This window comes from Xylocopa sonorina, chromosome 12 (assembly GCF_050948175.1).
Source record: "Xylocopa sonorina isolate GNS202 chromosome 12, iyXylSono1_principal, whole genome shotgun sequence".
Taxonomy (NCBI): Eukaryota; Metazoa; Arthropoda; class Insecta; order Hymenoptera; family Apidae; genus Xylocopa; species Xylocopa sonorina.
The window spans coordinates 8,369,150-8,395,720 of record NC_135204.1 but is presented as its reverse complement, the minus strand read 5'-3'; the positions used below and the strand labels follow the sequence as shown (position 1 = coordinate 8,395,720).

Sequence of the window (26,571 nt, the reverse complement as noted above, 5' to 3'; positions counted from 1 at the left end):
TAAGCGTTCTGTGAGTGATCGACGAATTTTGAACAGTAATAAACGTGGATGCACCACGGCCCGTTCCCGATCAGTTTTTCCTTGCATAAAAGCGCGTTCCATTTCCCACGGGAATTATGTCGCCGGTAGATGCTCATTAATCGGGAGAAATTTTAGGGTCACCTACCAGGCGGCGCGATTTGTTTTAATCGCGTTTAATTGAAGCATCGAGGAACTGTGTCGCGTGAAAAATCTGTTTCGTCTGCGCAGCGAAACCAATTAAACGTACTCGACGACGATCGTCCCAGTTTACCGTTTAGAACGATTTATTATTTTCGAAAGCAGCCTGATCTTAGGGTATAATCCGGGATTAAATCCAGCAATAGCAGAGGCGTGTTTCTACAATCCCGTTGAACATCGAGCCAGATTTCTCTGAACGATAATAATTAAATGTTTCTTTTTTTTTGTTCGTGGAACCACACAGTTTCCTATTTATCTTCTGTTATATTAGCCGAACTGCGATTCACTTTCGCTCCCTTTTCTCTCTCCCTTCTTTTTCGCTGGGAGATTGTATCGCGACTTTACTGAAATTGCTCCAATTTCGTAAATAACCCATTCATTTTCCTTTCCATCATCCCTGTCGCACGGGGAAATTCTTGCTGCGAATAAAGAGCGGCCCTTGAAAGAGTATTACGCGAGCAGTCGCCGTTTCCTGTTGTACCTCGTTTCAGTTTGCAATTTAATTTGGGAAAAAAGAAGAAGAAGAAGAATATTTTAATTATCTTCTTCGATAAATGTTTCTCTCGTAATTCTAAATTAAATTCATTTCCTAGTAAACATTTTTCGCGTCAGAATCACCTGTCACCAATCAGATTAATCTATAAAATATTCTAAGAAAAAAAGAAAAATTAATTGCACGCTGAATTTTGCTTAACGCGTCTCTTCCCCCCAAGGTGTCCTCGCAAGCCCATCAGTGATAGTAATTCAGTAAGTGGCGGCAAATTAATTCAAAGGTAACTTCCCACGCGTTCGTCGAAGTATAAATTATTGCGTTAATTGTAGTCGCGAGACGCCAATTTGCGACACGTTGACACGATAAATTACGATATGACCTGTGCACGTAGCAACCCCTTTGCCATCAGCGTGGATCTTGGTAACACAGACGCTTATCGTGGGACGAGCCAGCGAAAAGAGCCGTGTTAGGAACCAGCGGGAAATGGCTGGTAAAGCTCGATTACTTTCTTCGATGCTCCTCCCAAGGGATCACTGGAGAACCTCGATGTCTGATCCTGTCAGACTGGCTAACGTGTAATATCGATCCCTCTGGAGAACACTACTTCTAATTTGATTGCTGGTAGAAGGGTGGTTTTCAAAACCTTTCTCGATGAAAGGATTTCATCCGACAACGAGAAGTGTGACGTTCGAAGCATTCTTCAGGTTTTCGTTTCTATCCACCGTGTAGATTTATTGTAAATTGTTCCGCGAGTTCCTGCAAGTAGTACGAGTCAACGATGTCAGACACGATGGTTGTAGGAGAATATCAAACGCGGAGAAAATGATGAATAATGTGTCTAGTGTAACTAGTAATAGTATACGTTGTTTTGTGATATTGGATAGATTTTTTAACAATTATTTCGTTTATTTAGTTAAAAATTGTAATTAATACCACGCTCGTAAGCAAACGTTCTCCGCGATATTTTGTTTTCAATTAGCAGGAGTTTCAGGAAATATCAGGTGTATTGTAGAGCTTCCAAGAACAGTTTATTACAGGTATAATTAATATTGAAGATTGAAAGAGCACGGAATTTACTCGAAATTGCGCCACGATACCGTGGAAGTTAAACAATGCGGTCGATAATTTAATGAACGCGGATGGTACACGTGCTTTTGTCGTTTTTACTTCTGATATTTCGTACTCACTTCTGTGTTCTCTTTACGCCGTCTTGAAATATACTCGAGGAGGTAGTAGATTAAACAAAACGAGGAGAGATACCTTCTAAGAGACTTCTAGATGTAACTCGTGTGTGTACTTTGTGCGTGCACCTTGTTTTATGACCGTTCCTCCGCTGAGAAGGTATAATTACTTTTCTCTTATCTCTGGAAAATGAAATGGGGGCTATACGTGGACAAAGAATTTTACGAAGCTTCCTTTAATAAAATACTTACATTCCAGCCAGCGTTTTTCCAATAATTTTCAACACAACTTTTAAATAACAGCTTTTTAATTTTTTAGCAACTTGTAAAAGTATTGCCATTTGATTCACTCGTAACTAGAGCTATGAAATAAAATGAAAAAATTGTGAAAGCAACGATTACAAAGTTGAATAAAATATAAATTTGTTAACAGTCGGAGGCAATTCTGTTGCAGGGTTCGTACGGTATAGTAAAGCTGGCCTACAACGAGGAGGACGACACTCACTACGCGATGAAGATCCTCAGCAAGAAGAAGCTGATGAAAAAGGCGGGAATCTTCGGTCGAATGGCGCCGGGGAAGAAGGGCGCGGCCAATCCTTTGGCCAAAGTCTACAGAGAGATAGCGTTGTTGAAGAAATTGGATCACCCGAACGTGGTGAAGCTGGTCGAAGTTCTCGACGACCCAGACGAGGACAATCTTTACCTTGTTTTCGAACTGGTCCAGAGAGGCGAGATCTTTCAGGTGTCCATCGACCAGCCATTGGACGAGGAAACTGCCAGGAAAAACTTTCGCGACGTCGTGATGGGCATTGAATATCGTAAGCGTCCCAAAAAATCCTAATACCTTCATCAACTAAAAATTCCAAACTCCACCTGATACCACGTCAAACATTTTAATTACCTTCTCGACAAAAACATGACATTTAATCTAATTTTATTCAAACACATGGAATATAGTCTGAGCGACGTATATGGGCTGTCAAGGTCATCAATTTGCTTCCTCCACCACCTCAAGTCCCTTCTCTTCGCAGTATCTCAGAGTTATACCATCCACAATGCTTCTACTCGGTTATTAGTATCAGTAGCGACCTTGGTCAGCCCAGTACTTGTTCCTAACTATAGTGCAAGTTCTCTGACAAGTGTTACCACATTTCTCGAGCTAGGAAATGAAGTTCGCGTGGCTGTTCGTAGTCTCTGAACGACTCGAAATCGGTCTCTGTTTAGTGCACTATCAGAGGATAGTCCATCGCGACATAAAGCCGAGCAACTTGCTGGTAGACAGCGACGGTCGCATCAAGATTGCGGACTTAGGCGTGAGCGCGGAACTGAGGGCGTCTGGTGAATTATTATGCGGACCAGCTGGCACCCCGGCGTTCGCGGCACCCGAAACAACCACACCCGCCCATTATTCCGGAACGGTAAGTACCATCGTTGCGCCAGGCTATACCGTCTGATCGATTTTCAATTTCGCTCGTATTTATAGGCAGCGAAGAATTACGACGCCACCGCCGTTGAATCGCTACGATATCTTTCCGTGTACCCGTCATTCCTCATCCCGAATTCCGTACCAACGAAAACGTCGTTCCGGCCGAGGACATCTGTGAACGTGCAATTGACACACTGGCGCGCGCCACGTTGCACGCGACGCGTTCTAGAAAAAGTAGGGCCCCTCATTATCCTCCCTAATTGTCCACTTCGGTGTACATGTTCGAGCTCCTTTGTGTACACTTCCAAGTTCACCTGCATATTTCACGAGCCCGCGAGAAATCGATGCCTCTTGGCGAGCAACGTGGCACGTTTCGCGAGCCTCTTCCTCTACGCGTGTGTATACACGTTTGAACGTACCCTGAAAGTTTGCCAGGAGAAAGTTGAATCGCGTCGCTGCGTTTCTTTAACTGTGACACGTTCGAAACGTTCACGTTTGAAAAGCGTCGAGGCATGGGTTGAGTTAATTTCTAGCCTGGTACATTTCCTCGAATCTCATTAGTAGTCGATGATCAAGCCCGCTCGCAATAAGGCAGCCGTGCTTCGGCTCGTTACAAGCTGATCGTTTATTTAAATCAGAACAATGGTAATTCAAAGAAGCGATAGGTATCTGTCGTGCCAAGCGGCTGAATTAACGTCTCTGCTACGCGGACAGTCGAAGAAGCATGTAATTTAGCATGTACTGACATAACCCCTCCCACTTCGTGTGTATTTCCATGATTATAGCCTGGACTTATCGCGTGACCTTATCGACAACGCGGTCGATTTAGCGGAACCCACGTGCAGTCGAAGAGAACTCGATACCCACGGTAACGATGGATTAGTCAATTCGCGAAGTGCTTAAGTACTATCGCGATCGATCTTTGGTATTGTTTTCAAGATTATGTAACCCTTGACAGACCTTCGAGAGTCTAATATCAATCGTTGAACGAAGGCTACCGACAGATCGGATCGTCGTTGAATAACATGGCCTGTTAAAAGTATTTTTAGTTTACAGAAATATCAGTTGCGACTGTTTGATAGTAGAAAATGTCTCTCGCACGTTTCAGTTGTGCGACGTGTGGTCAATGGGCGTGACACTCTACTGTTTGGTCACTGGAAGGATTCCGTGGGACGTCGGAAGTATAACTGGAATCCAGGAGGCGATACGCACGGAACCGTTAAAGTTTCCGGAGAAGCCAGCCCTCTCGCAAGATCTCCGTGATCTGATCTCGCGAATGCTGGCCAAGAATCCAACGGAGAGGATCACGTTATCTGAGATTAAGGAGGACGCTTGGCTGACCAAACGTGGCGCTGAACCACTGCCAACAGAGGTTGACAATTGTCGACTTCCGGTCACTGTTACGGACGAGGAGGTGGAACGCGTGGTCACCAGGATCCCCAAGCTGGATACGCTGATTCTTATCAAAACCATGCTGAAGCAGCACAGCTTTCAGGTTCGTGGGAATCCTGTAGAATTCATTCGTCGCCATTGGCGAATTATGGTCGAGGGTACAGTGGTTGATTAGGGTTGGTGTATTTGCCAAATAGTAGTGATGGAACTTGGAAATTTAACGAGGGGTGAAACATGAGACGAGGTGTTTCGAGGCATGCGCCACGGTTCAGATTTTCGCTGCGCGATTTAACTTTTTGCCCACTTGAACGCGAATCGTGGCAGACCTTATTTCAAACTTGGAAACCGCAAATTCCGAACAGTAATTATCGGTATTCGATAAACCGTAAACTAGTTCCGCGCGGCACATTGAAAACTGCTGCACTACCCGAGAGCGTTACCAAGAAACTTCAATACCAGACTTTAATTAATAGCTGCGCAACACGTTAGCTAGCATTATCTCTCTGATTTGGTCCCTGACGATTCAATTAAAACGTGCACGTTGGGATTAATTTGACCAGAGAAGCTCGTGCGCACACGTCCCGTTGATTTGTTTCCCGTCGCAGATGATTTCTCAATGAGCGTCGCATCTTAGTGTCTTCCAATTCGTGTTTCGTCGGTATGGTAGATATCGTTCACATTTTCTGACGATGTACGCAGTTTATGGTGTCGTTACTAATGCATTTACGATGCAACGATCGCTAGGAGACTGTCTGAGACGTTGTTCAATGGTTTTAGCACTTTTTTTTCAACTTCCTCTGATTTCTTCTCATCGACCCTAATGCTCCAAGTCGTTAAGCGATATTTTTCTGTCGCGGAAGATTCATTCCACAGCTTAATTCCTGTTCTCTCCCATAGTTTCAGGGATATTAAGACAGCAACAGTTATTATCCGTGTAATTGCATTGAAGCGAAATGAAACCTTTACATCGAGCGCGAAATTGCTCGCCCATTACCCAGTCTGGCTGTACAGGATGTCCCATCTAAAATGACTCTTCCCTATTGTACACTTACGCGAAGGATTAAAAAATCCCGTGAATTCGGAACGAAATGTCCTTCGAAATGTCGCCTACATACGAAATACTATTTTTTTCTACTTTCACGTCAGTGCAAGGCTGGTTTTATGTGGGACACCTTGCATAAGTCGAGACGTTAAAAGCGGGAATAATGCAGGGCACCGGTGTTAAAGTGCAGCCGACCGTGAAAATCGACTCGATTCCACGTGATTCCCCGGTAGCTCCGCGTCGACTGAATAAATCCTTGGAGCCTGAAAACGTGGCGATAAAAGTGTACAAAGAGGAATAAAAATGCCATTCTATATCCGTGCTCAAGTATTTGGAACGAATCTACCTAGTTTGAATAAAAATCGCCGGCATAGACGAGGAAAGGGTGCATTGGAGAGCAAGCGTTCCATTTTTCAGCTGACGCTCTTAAAACGGGACACAGACGCGGATGAATCCTGTGCTCGTTGCGAGCGAGACTCGGATAGAGACGAGCCAGACAATTCGACGGGTTAGTTCGCTCGGAAAATGAGTTTCTTCGTTTACATAGGCCCATGCCATAGGCACATGATAGCGTCGTTGAGAGTAGCTCGGTCGCCAATCCCAGCGGAGAAGGGCCGCCCACTGAATTTCAATTGTGGCTGACAGTTGATCCTCCAGTCGTAGCTACGAGCAACGGTAGGTCAAGTGTCTCTATTTCACTGTTTATGACGGCCGGCACTCGTCGCAGACGTTCTCGTGCCGTGGAAAAGCTGCCTCCTACTCCCGCCACGGCGCCACGTATCTGGCCTTATTACTTGACGAGCAGCCAGTCGATACCAGCCGAGTTCAAGGAAGGTTGTCGACTTCGTAAACAAGGCAATAATGCCGGCGTACCGCGATGTCATAAAGAGCTAGATCGCCTTTCTCCTACCCCATTTCTCTTTCCCCGTTTTGGCGAGGGTCCGCGTAATTTATGTACGAAGCAGGCGAAAAATTCGTGGTGGCATTTGTGCGCTAACTTAGGAGCGATAGGAAACTTTGTTTTGTGTCTCTAGGCTTCAGAGATTAGGAGATTTTTTAGTTTTAGCTCGAGGATGGTCGATTCGATGCGAAATGAATTTGAATAAATTATTTTTCTGGTGTCAGAATCCTTTCTTGCCAAAGAAGAGCGGTAAAACAGCAGGCACTGATGCAGTGGCGGATGGTATAGAGTTATCTCCGTCTGGGAGAGCCGAGGAGACCTTGCCAGGGAGGAAAACAATCAGGAACGCGAAGACAGAGCGGTTCCAGAAAGCGGGCAGAAGCAATTCCGCGCCGGACTCCTACGATTGGCAAACAAATGGCAGGTAAACCATCTCTAGGAATTAATTTCGCGTGATCCACTCGTTTCTATTTGTATCCGTGAGAGATGTTTAAATAGAACTCCCAGCAGACGAATGATCCTCTAATCCTCTGATTCTATTTCATTTTCTGCACGTGAATGTTCCAATCTACTTGTTCCTTGTTCCATGGTCGTTCTGTTTTATCGATCGAGATTGAAGATGTTCGAATTTTCGGGGAGATATCAGGATTGTAATTTATTCGGCTAATTCAATCTGCGATTTAGAGAGCCGTAGTTGAATGCAGTGGTTCTCAAGTCTCTCGATTTGTCAAAATTTACTTGATTCAGATTATAACAACGGAACGATTTGTACAGCGTACCAATTGTGTATGAATAATGTTATGGATTACTCTCGTGTTACGTTTTGGAATGTTTCCAGACAAATTTCTGTAGATAGCCCTTTACCTCCGGTGACAGAAGCGTCCAGCCAGGAAGGGGAGAACGAGAAACGGTGATACTGCTGAGATACTCGGATCTACACGTCGGAAGAAACCATGACCAACCAAATGGTTGATGAACACGGTATGAGCCGAGTTACCATTCGATAATCGAGTAAATTTCTCAATCAATTCGTTCTATACTCGATCGTTGAGTCCACAAGAGTTTTTCTTTTCCTCAGCAAGGAACGATTAAGTTAAAACGCGTTAAAAGTTACTTAAAATTTCCTTAACGTTTCTCGTTACTAGATACTTGAAAAGCACAGTTTTACATAAATCTTTTATTACGTGCGACTAGAATGCACCACTATTTCGCAATAGAATTAAAAAGTCTCGTCGCACGATCGTGTCGAACCGCGGGACTTCTCCGATAGTTTCGGAACCGCCAGTCGTGGGAGAGATAATTGGATCGCACGTCCTGAAAGTACGCGAATCGCATTCGTGAACTATTTTTCGAGCGTTTGTCGACGCCAATTGTATCGCTGCGCGAGATTGCAATTGGCGCTCTCTTGTGAATTCGCCTTAAACTTCTCGACCGGGACTTCCCCGGCTCTCGAAGCTGGGAGGTAACGGAATTACAGACAACTCGTTATACAGTCCGAGAACAAGCGCGGATAGGAGTTGCAGCGAGGTAATTTTAATGGAAAATTATGAAACTGGCGACGTATATTAATTAACGAAACGAGATACAGAGCTGACTGTTCTCAGTTGAGCCGGGTTTTTCCACGTAGCTGTAAAAGCTAACTTTAATCTATACTCTAAGTACGTAGAACGGTTAAGTATGATATTTTTAATCGCCTCGACTGGATTCTCTTCAGACGATATTCAGTTTTATTCTTAAAGCTAGTGTAACATTCGATTTTCATTAGATCCAACAGATTGCAGAGTACTTTTTAACGATCTAGGTCATTGGAGGATCGCGATCGAGCTCCCAACGTTGTTTTATTTGTGCACGCCAGAATCTGGACTTAAATGATCGTTCCTCTAGTTCGTATTTGTACATTTAGGAAACTTAGGTTCGAGCAAGAACTTGAAACGATGATTATTCGAAGTTTTACTTTAGGAAGGGAGATGTTGGGTTTAGGGGTCGAGTTTGGAGGGACTGAAGAATGATGGTGTTCCCACGATGGCATTTTACTTACGAATTTTAACTAAGTAGAGGGTAGACGTAGACGACGGATGTTACCAGCTGATTGTTGAGATGTTAACGATGTTTTTGTATGTACGATAGAGTGTAAGGGTCTTGGAATAACAGACCGTCAAGACAACGATACTATTTATAGATTATGCGATCACGAGGACGGATAATCGTTCCAAAGGTGCATTTTTATTTCGATTACTCTGTGATGCGTCCGAGCACACTTTCGCACATTTACGTTCGAGCAAAAGACGAAGATAAGAATTAAAAAACTATTTCCTTAAACAATTTCGTTTACCACTAACTTAAGTGTTCTAGTTTCAAGTGCAGTTTTCGGAGAAACCTACACGGAGGTCCAGCGAAAGCGATCATTCGATTTTCAGAAACGAACATCGTGGCGCGAGATAGCGTGTACAGAGTGATTCAGATGCGAGGATCCCGTTGGAAATCGCACGATCGTCTTTCTCAGACCAATCGGAACGGAGCCGTACAGAGAATCGAACGCGTGACCTGTTTAATAGAAACTTAAACTATATACGAAGAGTGCGATGCACGCGACCAAGCGAACGCGAAACCAAAGGCAGATTCGTGATCTCGTTGGACCTTACTCATATCCGGGGGACCACAAGCGCGTATTTGAATTTAATCGATAACGAATCTCACGGCCGGATACCATCGATGATCATATCACGTCCCGACGTCACGAATCATCTCGAACCAGGCACGATACGCGAATCGTGTCCAGACATCCGTTCTCCGATGTTACTAGCGTTTTCCTACATAGCGACTAACAGAGTAGCAGTAAGTGCAAGAGAACGAGGCCACCAGATTGTCTACCGATGGCTGATCTACGAAACCACCTATAGCACAGTAAGATTTCTACGATTATATCATTCGTTGAACGTCCAATCGTTTGATTGCACAAACGAATTGAGACGCGAGGTAGTTAGAAATCTTTAAACGATTTGTTTCACGGATATCGAGTAGTGTACAGAATGTTTCATAATTGTAGAACGAGATGGAGGGTAGAGTCTTTGAATCAGCTGTTGCGTTGTTTGAACTGCAGAACGCGCTGCGGTCGCAGCACGAAGATTAATGGAGGAGGATGCACGCGTTTCATCGGTAGGCGTTCTGCACGCATATTACGGGTATGTGTCTCATAAAATCATTCGACTTCTTACGTTTCTCGATATTTCTGACGGTATGTAATATTTTGATTGAAAAATCTGCTCGAAATCTACTTGCTTTGTACATACCAAAGCTCGCGCGTTTTTTAACCTCTGTTCTTCGCTCGAGCATTTTCGTGGCATTCGCACGTGCGATGCTTCTAATGATCTAAGGGTGAAGAGAAGAGGAATAGAAAAATAGAGATACCTTTAAAACGTTTTATCACTCTATTCTCGTATTCAACAAATGTTTCAACTTAAATTTATAGAACTTAAGGGTGTCGTAAGAGAGAGAGAGAGAGTGTGTTTACAGGTCCTCCTCGAATAAAAAAAATATTACGTATCTCCAGAAATATTTTTCGAGCCCTCGATGACGAAAACGTTTAGAACGTTCTCAGTTAGCTTAGTTTATGCGAACACTTTTATCGACGGTGGTTTACTATCGTGTATAATAATATAGATGTCATCTATCACGTTACGAATATTCTTACGAAATGCACAAGATATTTTATACCTCGTATTAGATACGCACTATGTTTCTAAATGTACTCGTAACAAGATAACCCAAGATAATCGCGTATATTCGCCCTCAATTGCGAGCCAATTTCAATCGACGGACTTAATTCGTGGCAAAAGTAACGGTCGTGATAATAAATCATAAAAAAAAAAAGGAAAGATTAATAAGTCTGCAAATATCAGTCGTGATCGAACGTGTCTGATCCATTCGAAGCCTGACAAATCGGACGATTCTCCACTAGAACGAATAAGATTACGACAAATTGGCCAATTGAGGGTTCGACGGCATCGAACGATCGATTATTAGCGCGAGATGTGATCTCGAGATGGCGTTCACTGGCGCTAACGACCAAGAGACTCGCGCGATCGAGTCGTGCATTGATCTTCTCGACAATCAATCCCACAGGCGATTTTCGTTTCCCGTTCTATTAAATGGAAGAAGACAGGAGGCAGTCGGTTGATCGAAGGTTTACTACGTTTAGTCGTCCACTGCCATGATTTTGAAGACGAGAGCGAACGGACGAACTAGTTCTATCGATGCGATTCACGCGTTTGGTCGATGGCACTTGGTAAACTGAACGGGTACGATAGCTGGTCGCGTAATCTCTTTTTATATAATTCATAGACGAACTTAACGACTATCCCCGATTTCTGCGCTCGGCTCGAACCCGTCGTCGTTCCCCAATTCTGTAATTTTATTCGACTGTTGTAGAGTGTCCTTATATCAATAATAACGATCTTTACAAAGGCTCACTAGCGGTGTATGTAAACGTGAATGCGAAATGGGCGAGTGTGCCACGTAGTGATCTAGATCGACTGGGATTCAATCGTATTCTGGATCGTACTCCCGTTTCGTGGGCGTTCTCATTGGGTTGTACTTGTTCAGGCGTTCTGTGATATTCTGTAAACTTGTAGACGGGGGTTGGTGCCATTTCGATTGAATTCTCAGCGCTATGTCGATGGTGTCTCCTGCGAAAGAAACACGTTATCAAGTTCAAGATCGAAAGAGCTCATACATTGAAAGATGAATGTCGAGAAAGCTGAGAACTTCAACAGTACGCGTATTAAACCTTGTTCACCTGTTTCTTTCGTGGGATAAACTTTTCTAGAGAACGTGAACGGTTTCTCGTAATCGTTAAATATCTTCAGATTGATCTCCGTTATGTTCAACCTGGTCCCACTGGTTAGCACGGAATCAAGGTAAGTCAGGAAGGCCTCCCAGCGGGGTTTGAAGTAATCCGCGACCACCCCTGACCATTGTTTGCACGCGTAGTCCTCTATCTCTCCTCGTGGCCCCCACAGAGTGATCTGGTTCCTGGCGTTGTACTCGTACTGCTTCAGTTCCTCCTCGTTGGTGGCCAAACTTCTCGCCATTGCCAGCCAAGTCCCCAGAAGGAAGTCTTTGTTCGACGCCAGGATGGCCTCGAGGTCGTCGAACAGGGACATCAGTCGTTCCTTCAACTCTCTTCGCGGTCGAATGCATAGGATTATATAAATGAACGAATAAAAGGAGTAATATCGAAGAAGTTATGGACAGAAGTTACTTGAACAACGTCTTGTCCTTCTTCCGGAATGATTCCACTATGGCAGTGTAAAGTTCGTCCGCCTTAAGTTGCAGCGCCTGTCGAGTTATGTCCACCAGATCGTGTCGATAGAGGGCGTTGTTCCGTCTCCCGTGTCTCGCTTGCAGAAACACGTACCACAAGTCGTAGAATCTCTTCTGATCGTACCAAGTCTGCGCGATGATCGTTCGACGTTTATTAGTTTGGAAGGAATTATCGTTAAGAAGAGAAGCGATGGAGCTTCAAAGAGAAGTAACAACGAAGTACGCTCACCCACGTTGAGATATTTAAAGCTGGTTGCCTGGTAATCACATACTTCCCTCTGATTCTCTCGTAACCTGAGAAATTGTACACTGTCCTTCCCAAAGTTTTCCACGCTGCCACTGCGTACTCGTTCCAAGCTCCGTATCTTCTAGTGGCGTAGTTCTCGAACCTGTAACCATCGCGATGATTATCGAATGATCGATTAATAGAAAGTTAGAGGACTCTCGAGCCGACCAAGTGTCCAGGTTAACCGGTTGCTTGCGATAAGCCATCTCGTTCATTAACTCGTAGATCACGTAATTCTGATTGATGCCTTCTGGCGTCAGACCTGTCCCCACCATCGTACTGTTCTTCATCTTTCTCGCCTCGAACACGCGCTGAAAAGGGATCAGTTTCATTAATCGATCGTAGATTATTATCGTCCATAGACAGTTAGGTTTTCAATACTTGGAATTCTCACTCGATTAATAATCTGAGCGGAACCGAACATCCCAAGCGTCCCACCAAAGTTGTGCAACATGCACCAGATGAAAGGCTGGCCGTAATACGATTTTAGCCTGGTGTATTGTGGGAATTGTTCGCTCTGTAGATCCAGCACTATCATCTTCCCCTAGATTCGAAGAAGAAACATAAAAAAATTGAATTCTCTTAAATGAGAGAATACCAGTTCTCAATTAGTTTGAAAATACCCACCAATGGGATGGAGGTCAAGAAAGCCTTAACTCTAGGCTCGTTCCAGAAAATCAAGTCGTGGTAGAACAACCATCCTTGCATCAACCTTGTGAAACAATCTCTTGTTACTGAAATCGTTCTGTTAAACAATTAGCAGATCGTTTTACCATATCGCTTTTGGGTCGACACTGCTCATAGCTTCGAACGTGGAGTGTCCGATGTTCCTCAGAAATTTCAGTTCACTCGTGCGAGGCTCGTTCTCGTTGAAAGTGTCGCAGTTGTAAACATGATCGGTCCCAAACTCTTCTATGTACTAAAAAAGTCAACAGGAACGTAGGAACGTCTTCTTCAGGGTTCGAGATGCCTACTTACCGTTCTCAGAAACATTTCTCCAACTTTTTTGAACATTGGGTCTGTAGGATCCAGAAGATAGGGGCTGGAAAAGATTCTGACGAGTGAGTAGCGTGCAATCATAGATCATTTCGTGTACGCGTCTATCCAAAAGTGATGTAAGGAAGTTTGAAGTGAGAGAAAATGATGGATGCTCTGAAGAACCTTTCTTACCAACAATATTCGTCGGAAAAATTATTCCAAGACGTGCCTTTGGTCACATTGACGTGTGGGAACAACCTGGGGAATGCTCTGGGCACGTAGCCAGCGAAGGCAGGCAGAACAGGTATGATCCCTAATTCCCTCATCCTCTGCAGGATTCTATGCTGCAGTTGAACCGATTGCTCGTGCCAGTTCGAGGTCAGAGGGCCACCAAAACCTCGCATATTACCCATTCTGAACCTGAGATGGGTCAATCATAATAAAAATTGTAATTGGATGAAATATCGCATCGTTGTGAAATCAGTAACCAAATCTCAGATCAGAAGCTAATAGAAAGTCAAGATCTCGCAAAATTTTTCCAAAGTGAAATTAGATTCCACTCGCGTTGGAGCGATATAGCGGATTAAGAAGAGAACTTTAGTCTCGTCTACAAAAACTGATAAGAAGACACTTGAATCAATCCTCGCGAGGAGATTTTATCTCCCCAAAGAGCATTGTCCGTGCCGTTTCCCCGTATCGCGGGGTCACGAGTACGTTACCAAGGTAAAAACGCTGGCCCGCCAAAGTGTTCATTAATCTCGTCTGAAGTGAAATTCAATTGGCGGTACACTCTGTGCCAGATAGCCTCTTGCCCGTTAAAAGCAAGCGCCAAATTGATTCCATTAAGAGCCATCCAGTCTATGTTCCTCTCCCAGTGTTCCCATCGCCACCACGCTGAAGTGTAGCCCAGAGTGCACACGTTCTGATAGTATCTGAACCTGTGGCATTCGAGGACCAAAATGATACCAAAGAGAAAACGGATTGTTTAAAAACAATTGGCTTAGCTATCTTGAATTCGAGGCTTCGTACCTGTCGTTGGACGTGACTTGCACTCGAACCTTTGGCAGAGTATAAGGTAGCTCGACTTGATCTCCCTCCCACGAAACATGGACGTTGCAATAACTCTTCAGGTAGTAGTGCAGACCCCAAGTAGCTGCCACACCAGAGGTACCAGTGATTTCAATTTTCTCGTCAGAACTGTCTCGAATCTACTGATGAATTTAGTGGCGAGGTCTGGTTACAATCGTAAGGATCTAAGATTTGGAGAGAAATAGTTACCACAAAGGAATCTTTCCCAGGAGGTCCTAAATTGGAGTCCACGTTCATCCTGAAGAGCTTAGCTCGTTGAGGACCCAGTAACCTCTGGGCGACACCTCTGGCAGCCTCAGCCTGCGCCTCGTCGGAAGTCTGAGGCCTGATGTGGCCCAAAGTGCTCTGAAAGACTGTTCAAGTTTGTTTATTCGTGCCACTCGAACGTCACAGTTACCATTTATTTGAGGTGCTAACATTTTAAGGGTTGTCATAGCCAGTTATTGGAAATTGTACGTAACTTCACTTACCATCTGCTATCGAGTCACGACAGAGGACTGTCACAAGTCCAAAGGCAACGAGCAACGACGATCGGACGAACATTCTGCGCGGACGTCTCGCGTCTTAAGAAATAAGACGATTGAAAGAGACCAGCGTTCAGTCTTAGCCATTGCGTGCCTCCCTACTCCTGACGCTGTTTCGTCTTATCTACCCAGGCCTCTGACCACTGCGATTGAGATCTGTTATGCAATTATGCTCGCGACGAGGAATAGTCATTCATCACAGAGGCTTCATTCACTACACGCGAATAAAGCTTCCTACCACATCGTCCTTTGCCCAATAATGGCTGGCTTTATTTCGATTCAATCCCTACAGAAATTTGTAGAACCTTTGACCCTCGTGATAATTAATTTAAGCTGATGATCGCTCATGCTGAAGCTGATACGATTGTCTATATCGTCTCCAAATGAATGTTTGATTATATACTTAGTTCTTCGTCATTTATTTGGATATTCAGTTTATTGGTTGTTAGGGTGGTTTCTTCGAGAAGTAAAGGTAGACAGGCAATTTTGTAACAATCGAGAGTTTATTTAAGTAACAGATCCTTAATGTATGTATAAGGTATCACAGAATACGTGGAACCACGAAGAAACGTTAATCAAAAGAATACTGCTCTTCCTCGAATAATCGTTCCATCTATTCCGTGAAGCGTAGTATATAGAACACATATAGCCACGAATGAACAAGAATTAATCATAAAAATCGCTCGATAATATTGTCGTGGATCTCCTGAAACCTGGCAGGAATCGCTTTAATTGAACAGCTCGTCTGAAAATACTATTCTTCGCAGTTGTTCGCTGAATACTTAATCTCCGACTAGACTCGAAGAGGAAGGCCATTGGAAGCGAGTTAATTTTCGAAATTCCCATCAATTCTCGCGATTGTCTAGCTCGTTGCCTCGCGATTATTAACCTCGATGGAGGAGTCGTTGGACGAGTGGATATAAACTTCATCCCCCAGTTTCACCTTTCCAGGGATGTACAGTCCACAATATATGCCGATGATTGGCGCGTTGCCTTCTAGAGAGATACGATCTGGCTCCGTATGATACCTGAAACTGGAATAGTCGACGATTAGTTGAACAGAAATGAACTCACGAAATCGAAGTCATAATTTTCGTTCATTCTCTTTCTTTCGTTCGCATGTTCGACAATAGTAGTAACTTCGTACGTTTTCAAAGTCTTTAATGGTTCCTCTTTGTCCATTTCTCCGTTTTCTGGGTTCACGCCTATCATTTTACACCTATAACAAGTATAACCACATTGCTGCAATTGTTTCTAATCTGAAACTTTTCGTCTCGATCCTTTTCCAGATTCATATGTCCCTTTTTACTTATTGGTAACTTTGTATTATATAATTCAAATTATACAAACAATACAAACATTGAATTTTGAAACGACCCATATATCCATTTTTCTCAAAGAACTCTAGTTCGAGTTCAGTGTGTCCTACTATTGTCTTCTGTTAAAAATTGATCAATTAGAACCCCAGTAATCGAATTACTAGTATATACCGGGTGCACGGCTTGACGTTCCTGATCACAGCTCGTTCACCAATCTTTATCCACTCCCAGTCATCCTCCTCGAACGGTCGCTGAGTAGAAACCAAAATGTTTGGACGGAATTGCAGGGCAGGCACTGGTCTCTCTAATTTTTCGTTCAACTGGTCGACAGACCGGGTGGTCATCAACATGTAACTGGCCAAGTCGCTGAACAAGCCCTGGAAAATATTTCTTTCTGTTAAGATACGAACTATGCTAAATAGCGTACTAAATAGCGTACTAAAAATGATTACACTGTCTTCATTTCTGAGGTTCTTGTACACCTCGGTGTACTTCTTCCACGCCACGCGAAGGTCCCTCTTGTTCATCGTCGTGCACCCCAATCGAAGGCCAGAGGTTGTTCCGGTTAGAAATCTAAGGAAAATTCGGACCATCAACAAGGATCGTTATTTTTCGCGATTTGAGAATGTAGACCATACATTTTGAAGCGTTCTATGCATCCGTTTTATTCAATTTCGAATCGACCGCGAAGAGGTGATAAGAATTGAGGAAAACGGAAGTCGAGAGTGGAACCACGAACCTCGATAGCCACTCCGCGGGTTCTGGGCCACAATCGATACATTTAACCGGCTCCCCCCACCACATGGTGCACTGAACGGCTTCTGGAGTGTCGTCCGCGCCCTGTGGCACCTCGAAGATCACGCTGGACATCCCCACGGCCTCCAGCTTCACCTTGGTCTCGTCCACCGCCGACAAGCTGACCAGGATCAGGGTTGGATACTGTCTACCAGTCTGGAAGCGGCCGGTCTCCTCGTTGTACACTAGAAACATTCTGATGAACAGCGTTGGGTTTCATCTTCGGCTCGTTTGGGAATATAATCACGCGTTAGATCCTAGCGTGCGTGTTGTCTCGATTCCTCGATCGCAAGGCATCGCGAGATCGACAACAAATAGAGTGTGTGACGATCGAAAGATGTGGGATTGTTTTATTAAAGAGAAAAGTGTGGATCTTTATGCGATAAGATGAGTGAACGCTTGAATAACGAGAACGTGGCTCTTTATGCGATAGACTGGACCACAGAGATGAATGAAAGTGAGTCGAATTACCGAAGAACTCGAGAGAACACTTCACACCACAATGTAAACGATGCTGAAAGGGAATAAAGATTCGTTATTGGTATCAGTCAACGAGACACAGACACACCAGAAATGACACATTAAATAAAACGAATTAACTATGCAATAAAAAAACACAACCACAAGCGTGCAGCCATGGAACGATCTGATTACCTGTCTTTAAGAGTGATCCGACCCTTGTCATCCAGGCTGATTCCAAATTCCGTGAAGTCGCACTCCTTAACGGTCTTCCCGCGACCTGATTTCAATGGGTACACGTACAACTCCTGAACCTGGCCAACTTTCACCCATTTGGGATCGGGTAGTTCTGGGATCGAGTCGTCGATCAGAGATTCCTCGTCGTCAGCCTCGTTATTTACAATGTCCTCGCAGTCCATACCCTTTTCCGTCTCCTCCACGGGCTCTGGCTCCTCCGCCTCGACCCTTTTGGGTTGCTTCTGTCTCCCTGAGACACTTTTTCGCACACCCCATGCTACGACCACGAGAACGATCGCGAAACTGCATGTAATCACGATGGCTGACCGCCAGTCCTGGAAAGTGGAGTAACCTTGAATTAGAGCACGGTTCGCGACACTATAGGACACTAGGTTTCGCAGAGACAATAAAATAATAGGCTTTTTTTAACGAGTAACAGAGTATAATTGAAATTACGAATTTTGGAAGATTGTCTCTGGTTCTGTTAATGATCTATGAGAGTTATTATGAGTCGACAATTCGACTGTGATTTTCCTCTTGACCAGATTAGATAAGCTTGGTTCGCTGATTGTTCTGTTAGAGATCATTTTCTAAATATTAGACTTTCTTGGTAGAATATTTAGCATAGATTACGTAGTTTCTGTAACTGGTTCGTTTACGTGCTGATGTTTAAGAACTGGCTCGCTAATCGAGAAGTCAGCACCGCGTCGGAGCACGTGCCGCCACAATCGAGCATTGTGCCATTGTTTCCTAATCGAATTCCCAGTCGAAAGAGGCTTAAGCTGGCTTATTTATTTCGTCGATGTTTTTTTATCGTCCAAGCGACTAAATCTATCTACGTTCTCCGAGAACCATCGTTCACCAGTTCACCAAACAGAAAAAAAGAAACACCCAACCGTGACCCATCTCGTCCATCGTCGCACAAAACAGCAGCCACGATCGTTTCGCTGGATAAAAGAAAAATTGAACCAATTGCACCACGATCTCTGCAGTCGAAAGTAGAACGAATCTTTTAAACCTCCACTCGACTCGTCGCATTGGCACTTCCGTTCTAAACCCTAACCTGACCGCATAAAAAAAAAACAGTGTCAGAAGACAGAAAAAAAATTGACCACAACCCTCTCGACGCGCGACAGCCTGGATGCGAAGAGGAGCGAAAAAATGGAACACTTGGAGGCACGTACCGGGTGTCCTTGCATGATCCTCGCGGTCCCAGCACTCGTGCGAACGAACGATCCGGATTCAACCACGTTCCGCTATCATTTCCGAGTCGCGACACGGTAGCGTCGCTGGTATTATGCAACCGCACCGCTTCGTTCCGTCTCCCTCTACTTTTCTCCCGCTGCTTTTTTTCTTCTGTCGACGATCTAGCGCAATGGGTGGCGGGAGTCCCCTGCGTAGGAGCGACGTGCCCTTCGACCAGTGCGCCAGGCGACACGAAACCGGTTTTACCGACTGGGGGATTCGTGGCGCCTCCATGTCTAAAAAGTACTTTATCGAGCGCAGGCTTGCTGCGTTCGCGATTGTGCGCTCTGAACGGCGGCCGCTACCAGGAAACGAACAAGACTCGTTTTTATCGCGTCTCGATTGATAACTCGTATTTTAGGTCTCATTAACGCGTCGAAATCATGGCCGCGTCAAAGAAATTTTCCGCAAGAATGGTAATTAGTGTCACGCGAGGTTAATTGCTCGATAAGTGCACTGCAATGAATATGCATTCGCGGTGCAATGTCGTATGTATAAAGTGCAGAGGAAAAGTTTGATATATAATTGATCAATAACAGTCGTAAATTAATGATAACGCGTGAGCAAGGTGATTTAAATACGCATGCTTAATCCAAACACTTACATTTTATTATAACCAGTTGAGTACCAATCAACATACAACGTATAAAAGCGATTAACAGCGATACGATTTATGTGTCGGTTCTTAGAGTTTCTTCGATACCTTTTTTACGCTAACTGCATCACATTTGGATACATTTATTGTTCGTCAATAGGCACTGTATTCGATAAGAATTAACTATATACTTTGCCCGGTGGAGAATTTGAAGTTTCTATTAAAAGTCGGGCGTAAATTTCAATCGAGTACAAATCAGTTTAGGAAAGTAACTCTATCGAATGTGGAACAGAAAATTTTGTAACGACAAGTGTCGTCTTAAGTGCTCTATTCGACAAAGAGTGAACCAAAAACCAAGGGGTACACGAATGCATAACTTCAAATTCAATTTCTATCTAAATACCACGATCGTCACCTTCTTTACCGACCGTGGTATTGCATATCGAATCGAGGCTAGAACTCAGCAGCCTCAGAGTGGGAATATAAAAATCTGGACGGTATTCCTTGCTTTGCTCCGCGTCTTCGATACTGTTCACACCCGAACCGACCAATAACGTTTGAAATCCGCAAAGTTTGCCAAATTTTATGTCGCTGTTGAGCCTGGAATAACAGAGCAAAAAGACGACAGGAATAAAGTCTCGAGGATCTTTGGTAATTTCCTATTTTAGAATAGGTTTCTCTCTCTTTAATATACTCACGAGTCACCGATAAATAAACATTTTTTCGGATCGCGCACGTTGCACTCTTTCAGAACGAATTGCCCAAAAGTTTCGCTAGGTTTAGCACAGTTCACTGGCGTTCTCCCGCTGAACCTAGTGATTATGTCGATCATGGGGCCAGGACCTACGTGAAATAGCAAAAACCATAAATTATTCTCTCTCTGAAGTTAAGTTAACGTTCGCAAAATTGAATTTCATTTAGAACATAAGTAGACGAATCTAACTAATAGTCTGACACAGGTCTAAGTAAATACTCTGATAAGCGAAACTACTTGAAGTTGAAAGTACCTAGAAGCTTTTTATTGACACCATAGGCAATCCAATTGTCCTGAGCGCCGCAGATATAATGAACGTCTTCCCTTCTTAGACAAGAGAGGACGTACGCTATTTTCGGCCAGTCATACGTTATAGAGAAGTCGAGGATCACTGCTTTAATAGAGGCGTGATCGTTGAGGGCATTTACTACGTGAGTCAATTCTTCTTTCGCGAATTTGATCTAAAGGGGAGATAAGCTTCCGTGAATCAGTCGCACGATTAACAGCCAGGTTAACATTCAAAGCGCAGAGAATCTTTAAGCAAGTGAATGAACGAACACCGTCGTTCAAAGGGCGCCGTTTCGAAAAGCGTGCCATTTCTCCCCACCATGTTCTACTCACTTCAGCCGGTGCTAGCTTGATTCCAGCCTCCATCAGAGTTTGTCGAAACACCGGTGTACCGATCACGAACGCCTCGCCAGTAAATTGAACCTTCTTCAGGTACCAGCTTATCACCCTCACGGTATTTATCACCTGTTCCTGAAAGATAATACATAATCCCCTCGGTACAATCCTCCAGCGATAGTAAAACAGAAGAAGCACACAACGTAGCGACAGACGCACGCGCTCTATAACAATACAACTATTCTCAGACCAATCTCAGCAAACGATCTCTCGTTGGCGAGACGAATCCACGGATCTCCACCGTATTTACCCTCGACAAACACGTCGCACGGTTTCGTCTTATCTAACAGCCTGTTTAATCGCGGTTATACTAACAGAGTGTCTAAAAATTCGCGAGAAACACTGATCGTCGGGGACGAAGATGTCTCACCGGTTTCATATTGAGCCCACTCGATCGCAACTGCTCCACGTACGTTTCTTTCCTCACAACGCTGTTGTTCGTCACTAGATAGATATTCTTGCCCAATTTCGACAGCGCGTGTAGAACCTTCGTCGAACCGGGTATAGGAGTGTCCAAGTACCAAAGTACACCTAGTAATGGAGAACCATTAACTCGATACACTGTTGGGAAGTGAAAACGCTTTTGGGAAGCGTTTTGGGATGGAAACTCACCGTCGCAGTCTGACATTACGGTATCGAACGAGTCCAGAAATTTTCGTAACTGTTCCTCGTTCATCTGGGTCAGGTTCACGATCGCTGGCGTCGTGGCCCCCTTGGCTGCGCCGTTCTGCGCGTCGTTGCTACTCTCCCCAATCATCGTCGGACTCTGGCGCCAGACTTGCTCCCAGTTACATGGACCGCGTCTGCTGCTTCCCGCGAATCGACTGACACCAAGTGTCTATCGCAAATCGTCGTTAGAACCCACCATCGTTTACACGATAACAGCGCCAATAAACGCTGACACACTGTTTGTCACATGTATTTGATTTTTTCTCTTTTTAAAGTCGTCTGCCGTTCGGTCCTCGCCTCTGCCCGAGTAGTCGTGCACGCATGACGCAATACTTTTTAAATGGCGCATGCTCTGGTCGGGGGGGAGAGGATTGTGCGGTGTCGTCGACGCTTTTGGAGGAACCAGGCTTCTTGTTCGAGGAGTTTTAGAGCAGTTTCTTTTTTGGGGGTGGTTCGGTTCAGTTTATCAAGGGTATCGATTGCTATTCGTTGGTCCCTGTCGTCGTATACTTATTGGAATCGATTTTTTTCCGATGTTGTACTTTGAGACTCGCGCAGAAGATGCTCGAGGGAGCTTCGTGGTCTGCGATTTAGCGAGGGTGACTTGGAAACGTACAATATTGAAAATTTTCATAGGTTTTTATGTTTCAAATTCTTATGTAAGATAAGAACTTGAACAGTTGGAAATTCCAATGGTTTACTGGTATAATTGAAGTAATTAAAACGAAACATACATAACATAACATAAATGCGTGGAATCGCTTTTCATTTGGATTTGATGGTTCATAACCGAGTACCAAGTGCGATAAGGTCACCAGTTATGTTCTGAAAGTAATATCGAAACTAAATTGCATTACAAAAGTACGTGTCATAAGAAAAAGATGTTATGGATTTATGACTCTTTGGTAACAGTACAAAAAGCGGGCGATACCGACGATAACCTGAACTTATGTAATCTTGGCGACAGAATACATTAAACTTTATAATTGAGAGCCTTGACTCCCAATGTCAACGAAACAATGAAATAAGTGAAAAAAAAAAAGAAATCATGGGGGGATTCTGTTATTCCATCTGGCTCAATCCCCATGCGAAGAGTTTCGTAAGTCTCAGGGCCACTTCGTAGGGACGTCGATGGTAGAAACCACGGTAAATTCGAATTCGTCCATATTGGACACCCATTGCTCAAACCCGTCTGAGCGGACGAGAACCGAGTAGGAGATGGAATGACAACGGGACGCGGTATAGGTTAATAGAATTTCAATTTATTAAGTTTTTTTCCCTAGCCGTCAGTGTCTTGATTCTCATTTACAAAGGTATTATATGACTGTAGTGGTAGTTTAACTAATAATCGACGATGGTAGCAATCAATTGATAACTGTAATCATAATAATAAGAATAACCATAGGGATTACAATAATAATAATAATCGTTCAGTAATTAATACATTTAAATCGAAAGAGTCGTGTCTCGTTGATCGTCGTACCAGCCGTTTCCACAACGCTCGATTAATTATTTATAGCTTATCGATGAAACGACGTGTGGGCCACGATACGACTCAAACGGTGAGAAAAACTGGCGACATGAAGAACGGAACGTAAGGAGAAGGAAGTTTTAGTTTCATCCAGCGGAGAAAATAATAGGCGATGGTAGAGGGAAAACATCTTACATACTCGACAGCGATGTAAAAGTTATCGGCTGCGAAGGTAAAATTATTTATAATCGTAACCTGACTAGAAAATCATCAACTCCCTTACACTCTTCACACGGCGGTACCGTACAATAATTCGTAGGCGCAGGGTGGATCCGAGCTGATTCGGTTGGTGGGGGACGGGCGAAGAAGAGGCGCTCTGATCATTTTCAGGCTAACTCAACTGAAAATCGAACGTTTCCTTCGTTTAAACGGGAGATCGAGGGGGGATTTTTGGCTGTTAGGCAAGTAAAACGGTTCGCCAGAACGATTTCGAGGTTAACTTGTCCCCGTCCTCCACCCTCGAACGGGACGAGCCCGGATCCGTCCCTGTTCGTAGGCTATCAAGTGAAAGTTGTACACGTACATAGAAACATTCGTCGCACAACAAGCATGGGAACGTGATGGACGTCGCCGTGGAGCTATTTCTTTCTAGAATCGTTTCAGCGAAAAAAAAAAACCAATCGAAAGCGATCTTTCGTCCGCTGTCCTAGAGGGCCTAGTCTAGTTCGATCAATGGCCGCGAGAGGATGAAAATGAATCTGATGAGCCATCGGTACGACGAAAGAAAGAAAAGCTTCTGGATGTAGTAACTGCTTTTTATTCGTCCGGGCGACGCTCGAAACACGTTTCTCATTTTTTTTGTGTTTTTTTTTTCTTTTTTTTTTTGTATTTTCTTTTTATCATATAGCACTTCGGACCCCAGCGATCCGAGATTTACACATAATTTTTTGCATACACTTCCTTTCCGCATCAAGCCTCTGTTCATGACCGACGTAGAACGCACGAGATGATCTCACGACCAATAAGAAACGATCGAGTCCAAGAGTCCACGGTCTATTAACCCTTCAATGGTTCTCATCCATTACAGACTTAATTTTACGCAACGATTAACGTTTAATTAACGCTATATTATACCGGGTCTAAAGCTAGGTCTGCGCTAGGCGCGGGGCCAACAAGAGCCACCCGCGAGGTTTAATTCTCTCGATTAGATTAGGCTCAGTTTTCCAGAACTAGGGATGGATCCAACCCTCGATCAGGCTGTATCTATATCGTAATAGGATTACGTTTTAGGCCTGAGTTAAGTCTCTTCATTGTCCTCGACAGTTACTGAACGAAACTTAAGCTAGTGGTTTCGTGTCCGGGATTTTTAAGTTGAGCTAGGAACTATCGTCTATAGAGGGCCAACGAGAATTATTTTTTTTATTCAGTCAGTCGATCATCCTGGACAACTCGATCGGTTTCGTATTAGTTTCGCAGTCTCACGAGTCACGTGGATTAATTCGTGAGTAGATGAGTGTAGAAACGAATTCAGTTCGGTCAGTGAACCTTTTCGTTCGCTCGAGGAGACTCTGGATACTGGCGAGTGAAGGAAGAATTGGGGGAAGGAGGTAAGGTCGAGGGTAGGTGGAAATGGCCGTGGGGTAGCGCTGCGCCAGTGACGCGACGTCGTTAAGTCAGTTGAATATCAGACACTCTTAAGCATTTAACCCCTTGAACGGTATCCTCTGATCCTCAGGACCGACTTACTTCGAGCAAACTTCGCTCGTTCGATTATTCTCGATACCCTCCATCTCAGCAGAAAAAAACGTGTTCGAAACGGTAACAAAAGTGCACCATCCCTTAGTCGAGTGTATCTCAACGCGTAACCCAACACGATGAGGCGACGGGTTTTCAAGGTATGGCAGTCGAGGGATGATTTTAAGCACACACTGGAAGAGCAAGGTTCAACGATCCTCGTTTGAGACAGGACGCGACTGACTTTACCGACATCGCGTCACCGTCTAGCGTACGCAGCTGTCCCCTTCGACGTAGCGTCGGTTTTTACGCGCGTCTCCTGTTTCACGATCTCGATCGACGACGTGTACCAAAAAAAAAAAAAAGAATGATCGCTCCGCGTCGCGTTCTCGTCGACGACATGTTTAGTACATAGTTAGACAAATTACAAGGTTAGTTAGAGCGTGTGGTTAACAATTAGAAACCCGACGTTCGCACGATGCGTCGGTCGCCTGTGTACCCTGATCGGATGATCGAATGAACAAAGATGACGATGGTAGTCCCGGCAGTGACGATTGCGCTAGCCACTAGCATGTGCATCGAGACATTTAAACGCTAGCAGCTTTTTCGTTTGATTTGTCTCGTTCGACGACGTTGATGACTTTTTGACGCTGCGATTGCTCTGGCGGCGCTGATTAAATGGCGGTCTGAGGTGTCTGTTTTAAGTCTCGAGGCTCGTCCGAAGGAAACCTTGCTCTCATTTTTCTAGCGTACGCTTCCTCGACTTTGGTCGTGTTTCGAATTTTTCCGTTCCATTTAACCGAAGAGGAATCCACGAGGGGACGATACGAGCAGTACGCTGTCTCTGTTTCACGTCGAGGGTTTAATGCTACGAGAGTTGACGCAGATGCCACCGATCGCACATAACGAATCGAACAGAACGGTGACGATGACGGTAACAATTAGTGCCAGTAGATAGTAACGGTAGTGTAACGTGTCTACGTGTTAGCACGGATTAAACTGGGACTAGGCTGGCTGTAGTTTAGATCATCGTTAATCTCGTTTTAATTTAAAAGCGCTTACTAGTTAGTCGTTGTGTAGTTAGTTATCTCGGTAATAAGTAATTAGGCGTTAACTAGCGGTAGTCAAGAGTAACGTGGTAAACTGTTATTAATAATTAGGTAACACTATAAAAGAAGTCCTCCATCTGACCTTTCGCTGTTTCTTAGTTACGTTTTATTTCTTTTTTTTTTTTTTTCTCTACTTCGCCTTTTGTTAGTCCAGTTAGAATTTCCTCTTCGACGTCTCCACTGACGACAGTTTCCGAGTTTGCTTCGTTACGTCTCTCCCTTTGTCGATTCTACGTATCCTCTTGTTCTCTGGTCATTGTGTCTACCCAAAATACGAAGAGCAACGAGTGAACACTATACAATTAGATCCGCTATAGTACGCGACACTGGCTTTGCCTATCGCCGCCCTGCCTTCAGATATCTACCTATTTTTCCGACCTACCTACCTTACCTACCTGAATACTAGACCTGTTTTTTTGGCTATCTCGTTTAATCGTACGAAGAACAACGCGCGGATGATGGCGGACGAATGCCACGCTGCCAGATCGCCGCGCTGCGAGCTCCTTTGGGGGTGGCTGACGATCGTATCATTGACTTTCGAAGTCTGGTATTTGTACAATTTCCAACAGTATTACTTTAGAAGAACGTCGTGCGTATTCTCGTTCGTTTCGAGTATGATTTCCATGCACTAGCAGTTGAAAGAGTCA

The 26,571-nt window shown here is 44.2% G+C and overlaps 4 protein-coding genes across 6 annotated transcripts in view; 1 reads left to right on the top strand and 3 right to left on the bottom strand.

The window, feature by feature from the left end:
* LOC143429783 (uncharacterized) overlaps positions 1-7,667 on the top strand; it is a 32,720-nt gene extending 25,053 nt beyond the window's left edge. Inside the window, exons 5-9 of the mRNA XM_076905562.1 lie at positions 2,348-2,711; positions 3,118-3,311; positions 4,428-4,814; positions 6,879-7,078; positions 7,493-7,667. Coding sequence (XP_076761677.1) covers positions 2,348-2,711; positions 3,118-3,311; positions 4,428-4,814; positions 6,879-7,078; positions 7,493-7,568 — 1,221 coding nt within the window. The 3' untranslated portion in view covers positions 7,569-7,667. The remainder of the gene's footprint in view (positions 1-2,347; positions 2,712-3,117; positions 3,312-4,427; positions 4,815-6,878; positions 7,079-7,492) is intronic.
* A 3,526-nt stretch (positions 7,668-11,193) lies between these two features.
* On the bottom strand, positions 11,194-14,872 carry Naglu (N-acetyl-alpha-glucosaminidase). The gene is made up of 14 exons (XM_076905315.1): positions 14,800-14,872; positions 14,519-14,682; positions 14,270-14,448; positions 13,960-14,178; positions 13,433-13,660; positions 13,241-13,304; positions 13,036-13,181; positions 12,890-12,974; positions 12,657-12,806; positions 12,431-12,573; positions 12,206-12,365; positions 11,915-12,105; positions 11,450-11,835; positions 11,194-11,339 (listed from the first exon to the last, which is right to left on the bottom strand). The coding sequence occupies exons 1-14, from the start codon at positions 14,870-14,872 to the stop codon at positions 11,194-11,196; spliced, it is 2,334 nt and encodes a 777-aa protein (XP_076761430.1).
* A 465-nt stretch (positions 14,873-15,337) lies between these two features.
* On the bottom strand, positions 15,338-19,008 carry LOC143429880 (mitochondrial amidoxime-reducing component 1). Of its 3 annotated transcripts, none has more exons than XM_076905713.1 (7): positions 18,848-19,008; positions 17,622-18,015; positions 16,912-17,163; positions 16,625-16,745; positions 16,344-16,549; positions 16,001-16,072; positions 15,338-15,887 (listed from the first exon to the last, which is right to left on the bottom strand). In XM_076905713.1, the coding sequence occupies exons 2-7, from the start codon at positions 17,843-17,845 to the stop codon at positions 15,716-15,718; spliced, it is 1,047 nt and encodes a 348-aa protein (XP_076761828.1). In that variant the 5' UTR covers positions 17,846-18,015; positions 18,848-19,008; the 3' UTR covers positions 15,338-15,715. The 3 variants fall into 3 exon arrangements, with proteins under 3 accessions (XP_076761828.1, XP_076761826.1, XP_076761827.1); XM_076905711.1 differs by having other exon boundaries at positions 17,622-17,998; XM_076905712.1 differs by lacking the exon at positions 16,001-16,072 and having other exon boundaries at positions 17,622-17,998.
* An 890-nt stretch (positions 19,009-19,898) lies between these two features.
* Positions 19,899-21,748, bottom strand: LOC143429638 (uncharacterized). The gene is made up of 6 exons (XM_076905314.1): positions 21,554-21,748; positions 21,312-21,472; positions 20,879-21,016; positions 20,511-20,718; positions 20,202-20,346; positions 19,899-20,103 (listed from the first exon to the last, which is right to left on the bottom strand). The coding sequence occupies exons 1-6, from the start codon at positions 21,696-21,698 to the stop codon at positions 19,899-19,901; spliced, it is 1,002 nt and encodes a 333-aa protein (XP_076761429.1). The 5' UTR covers positions 21,699-21,748.
* Between the last annotated feature and the right edge of the window lie 4,823 nt (positions 21,749-26,571).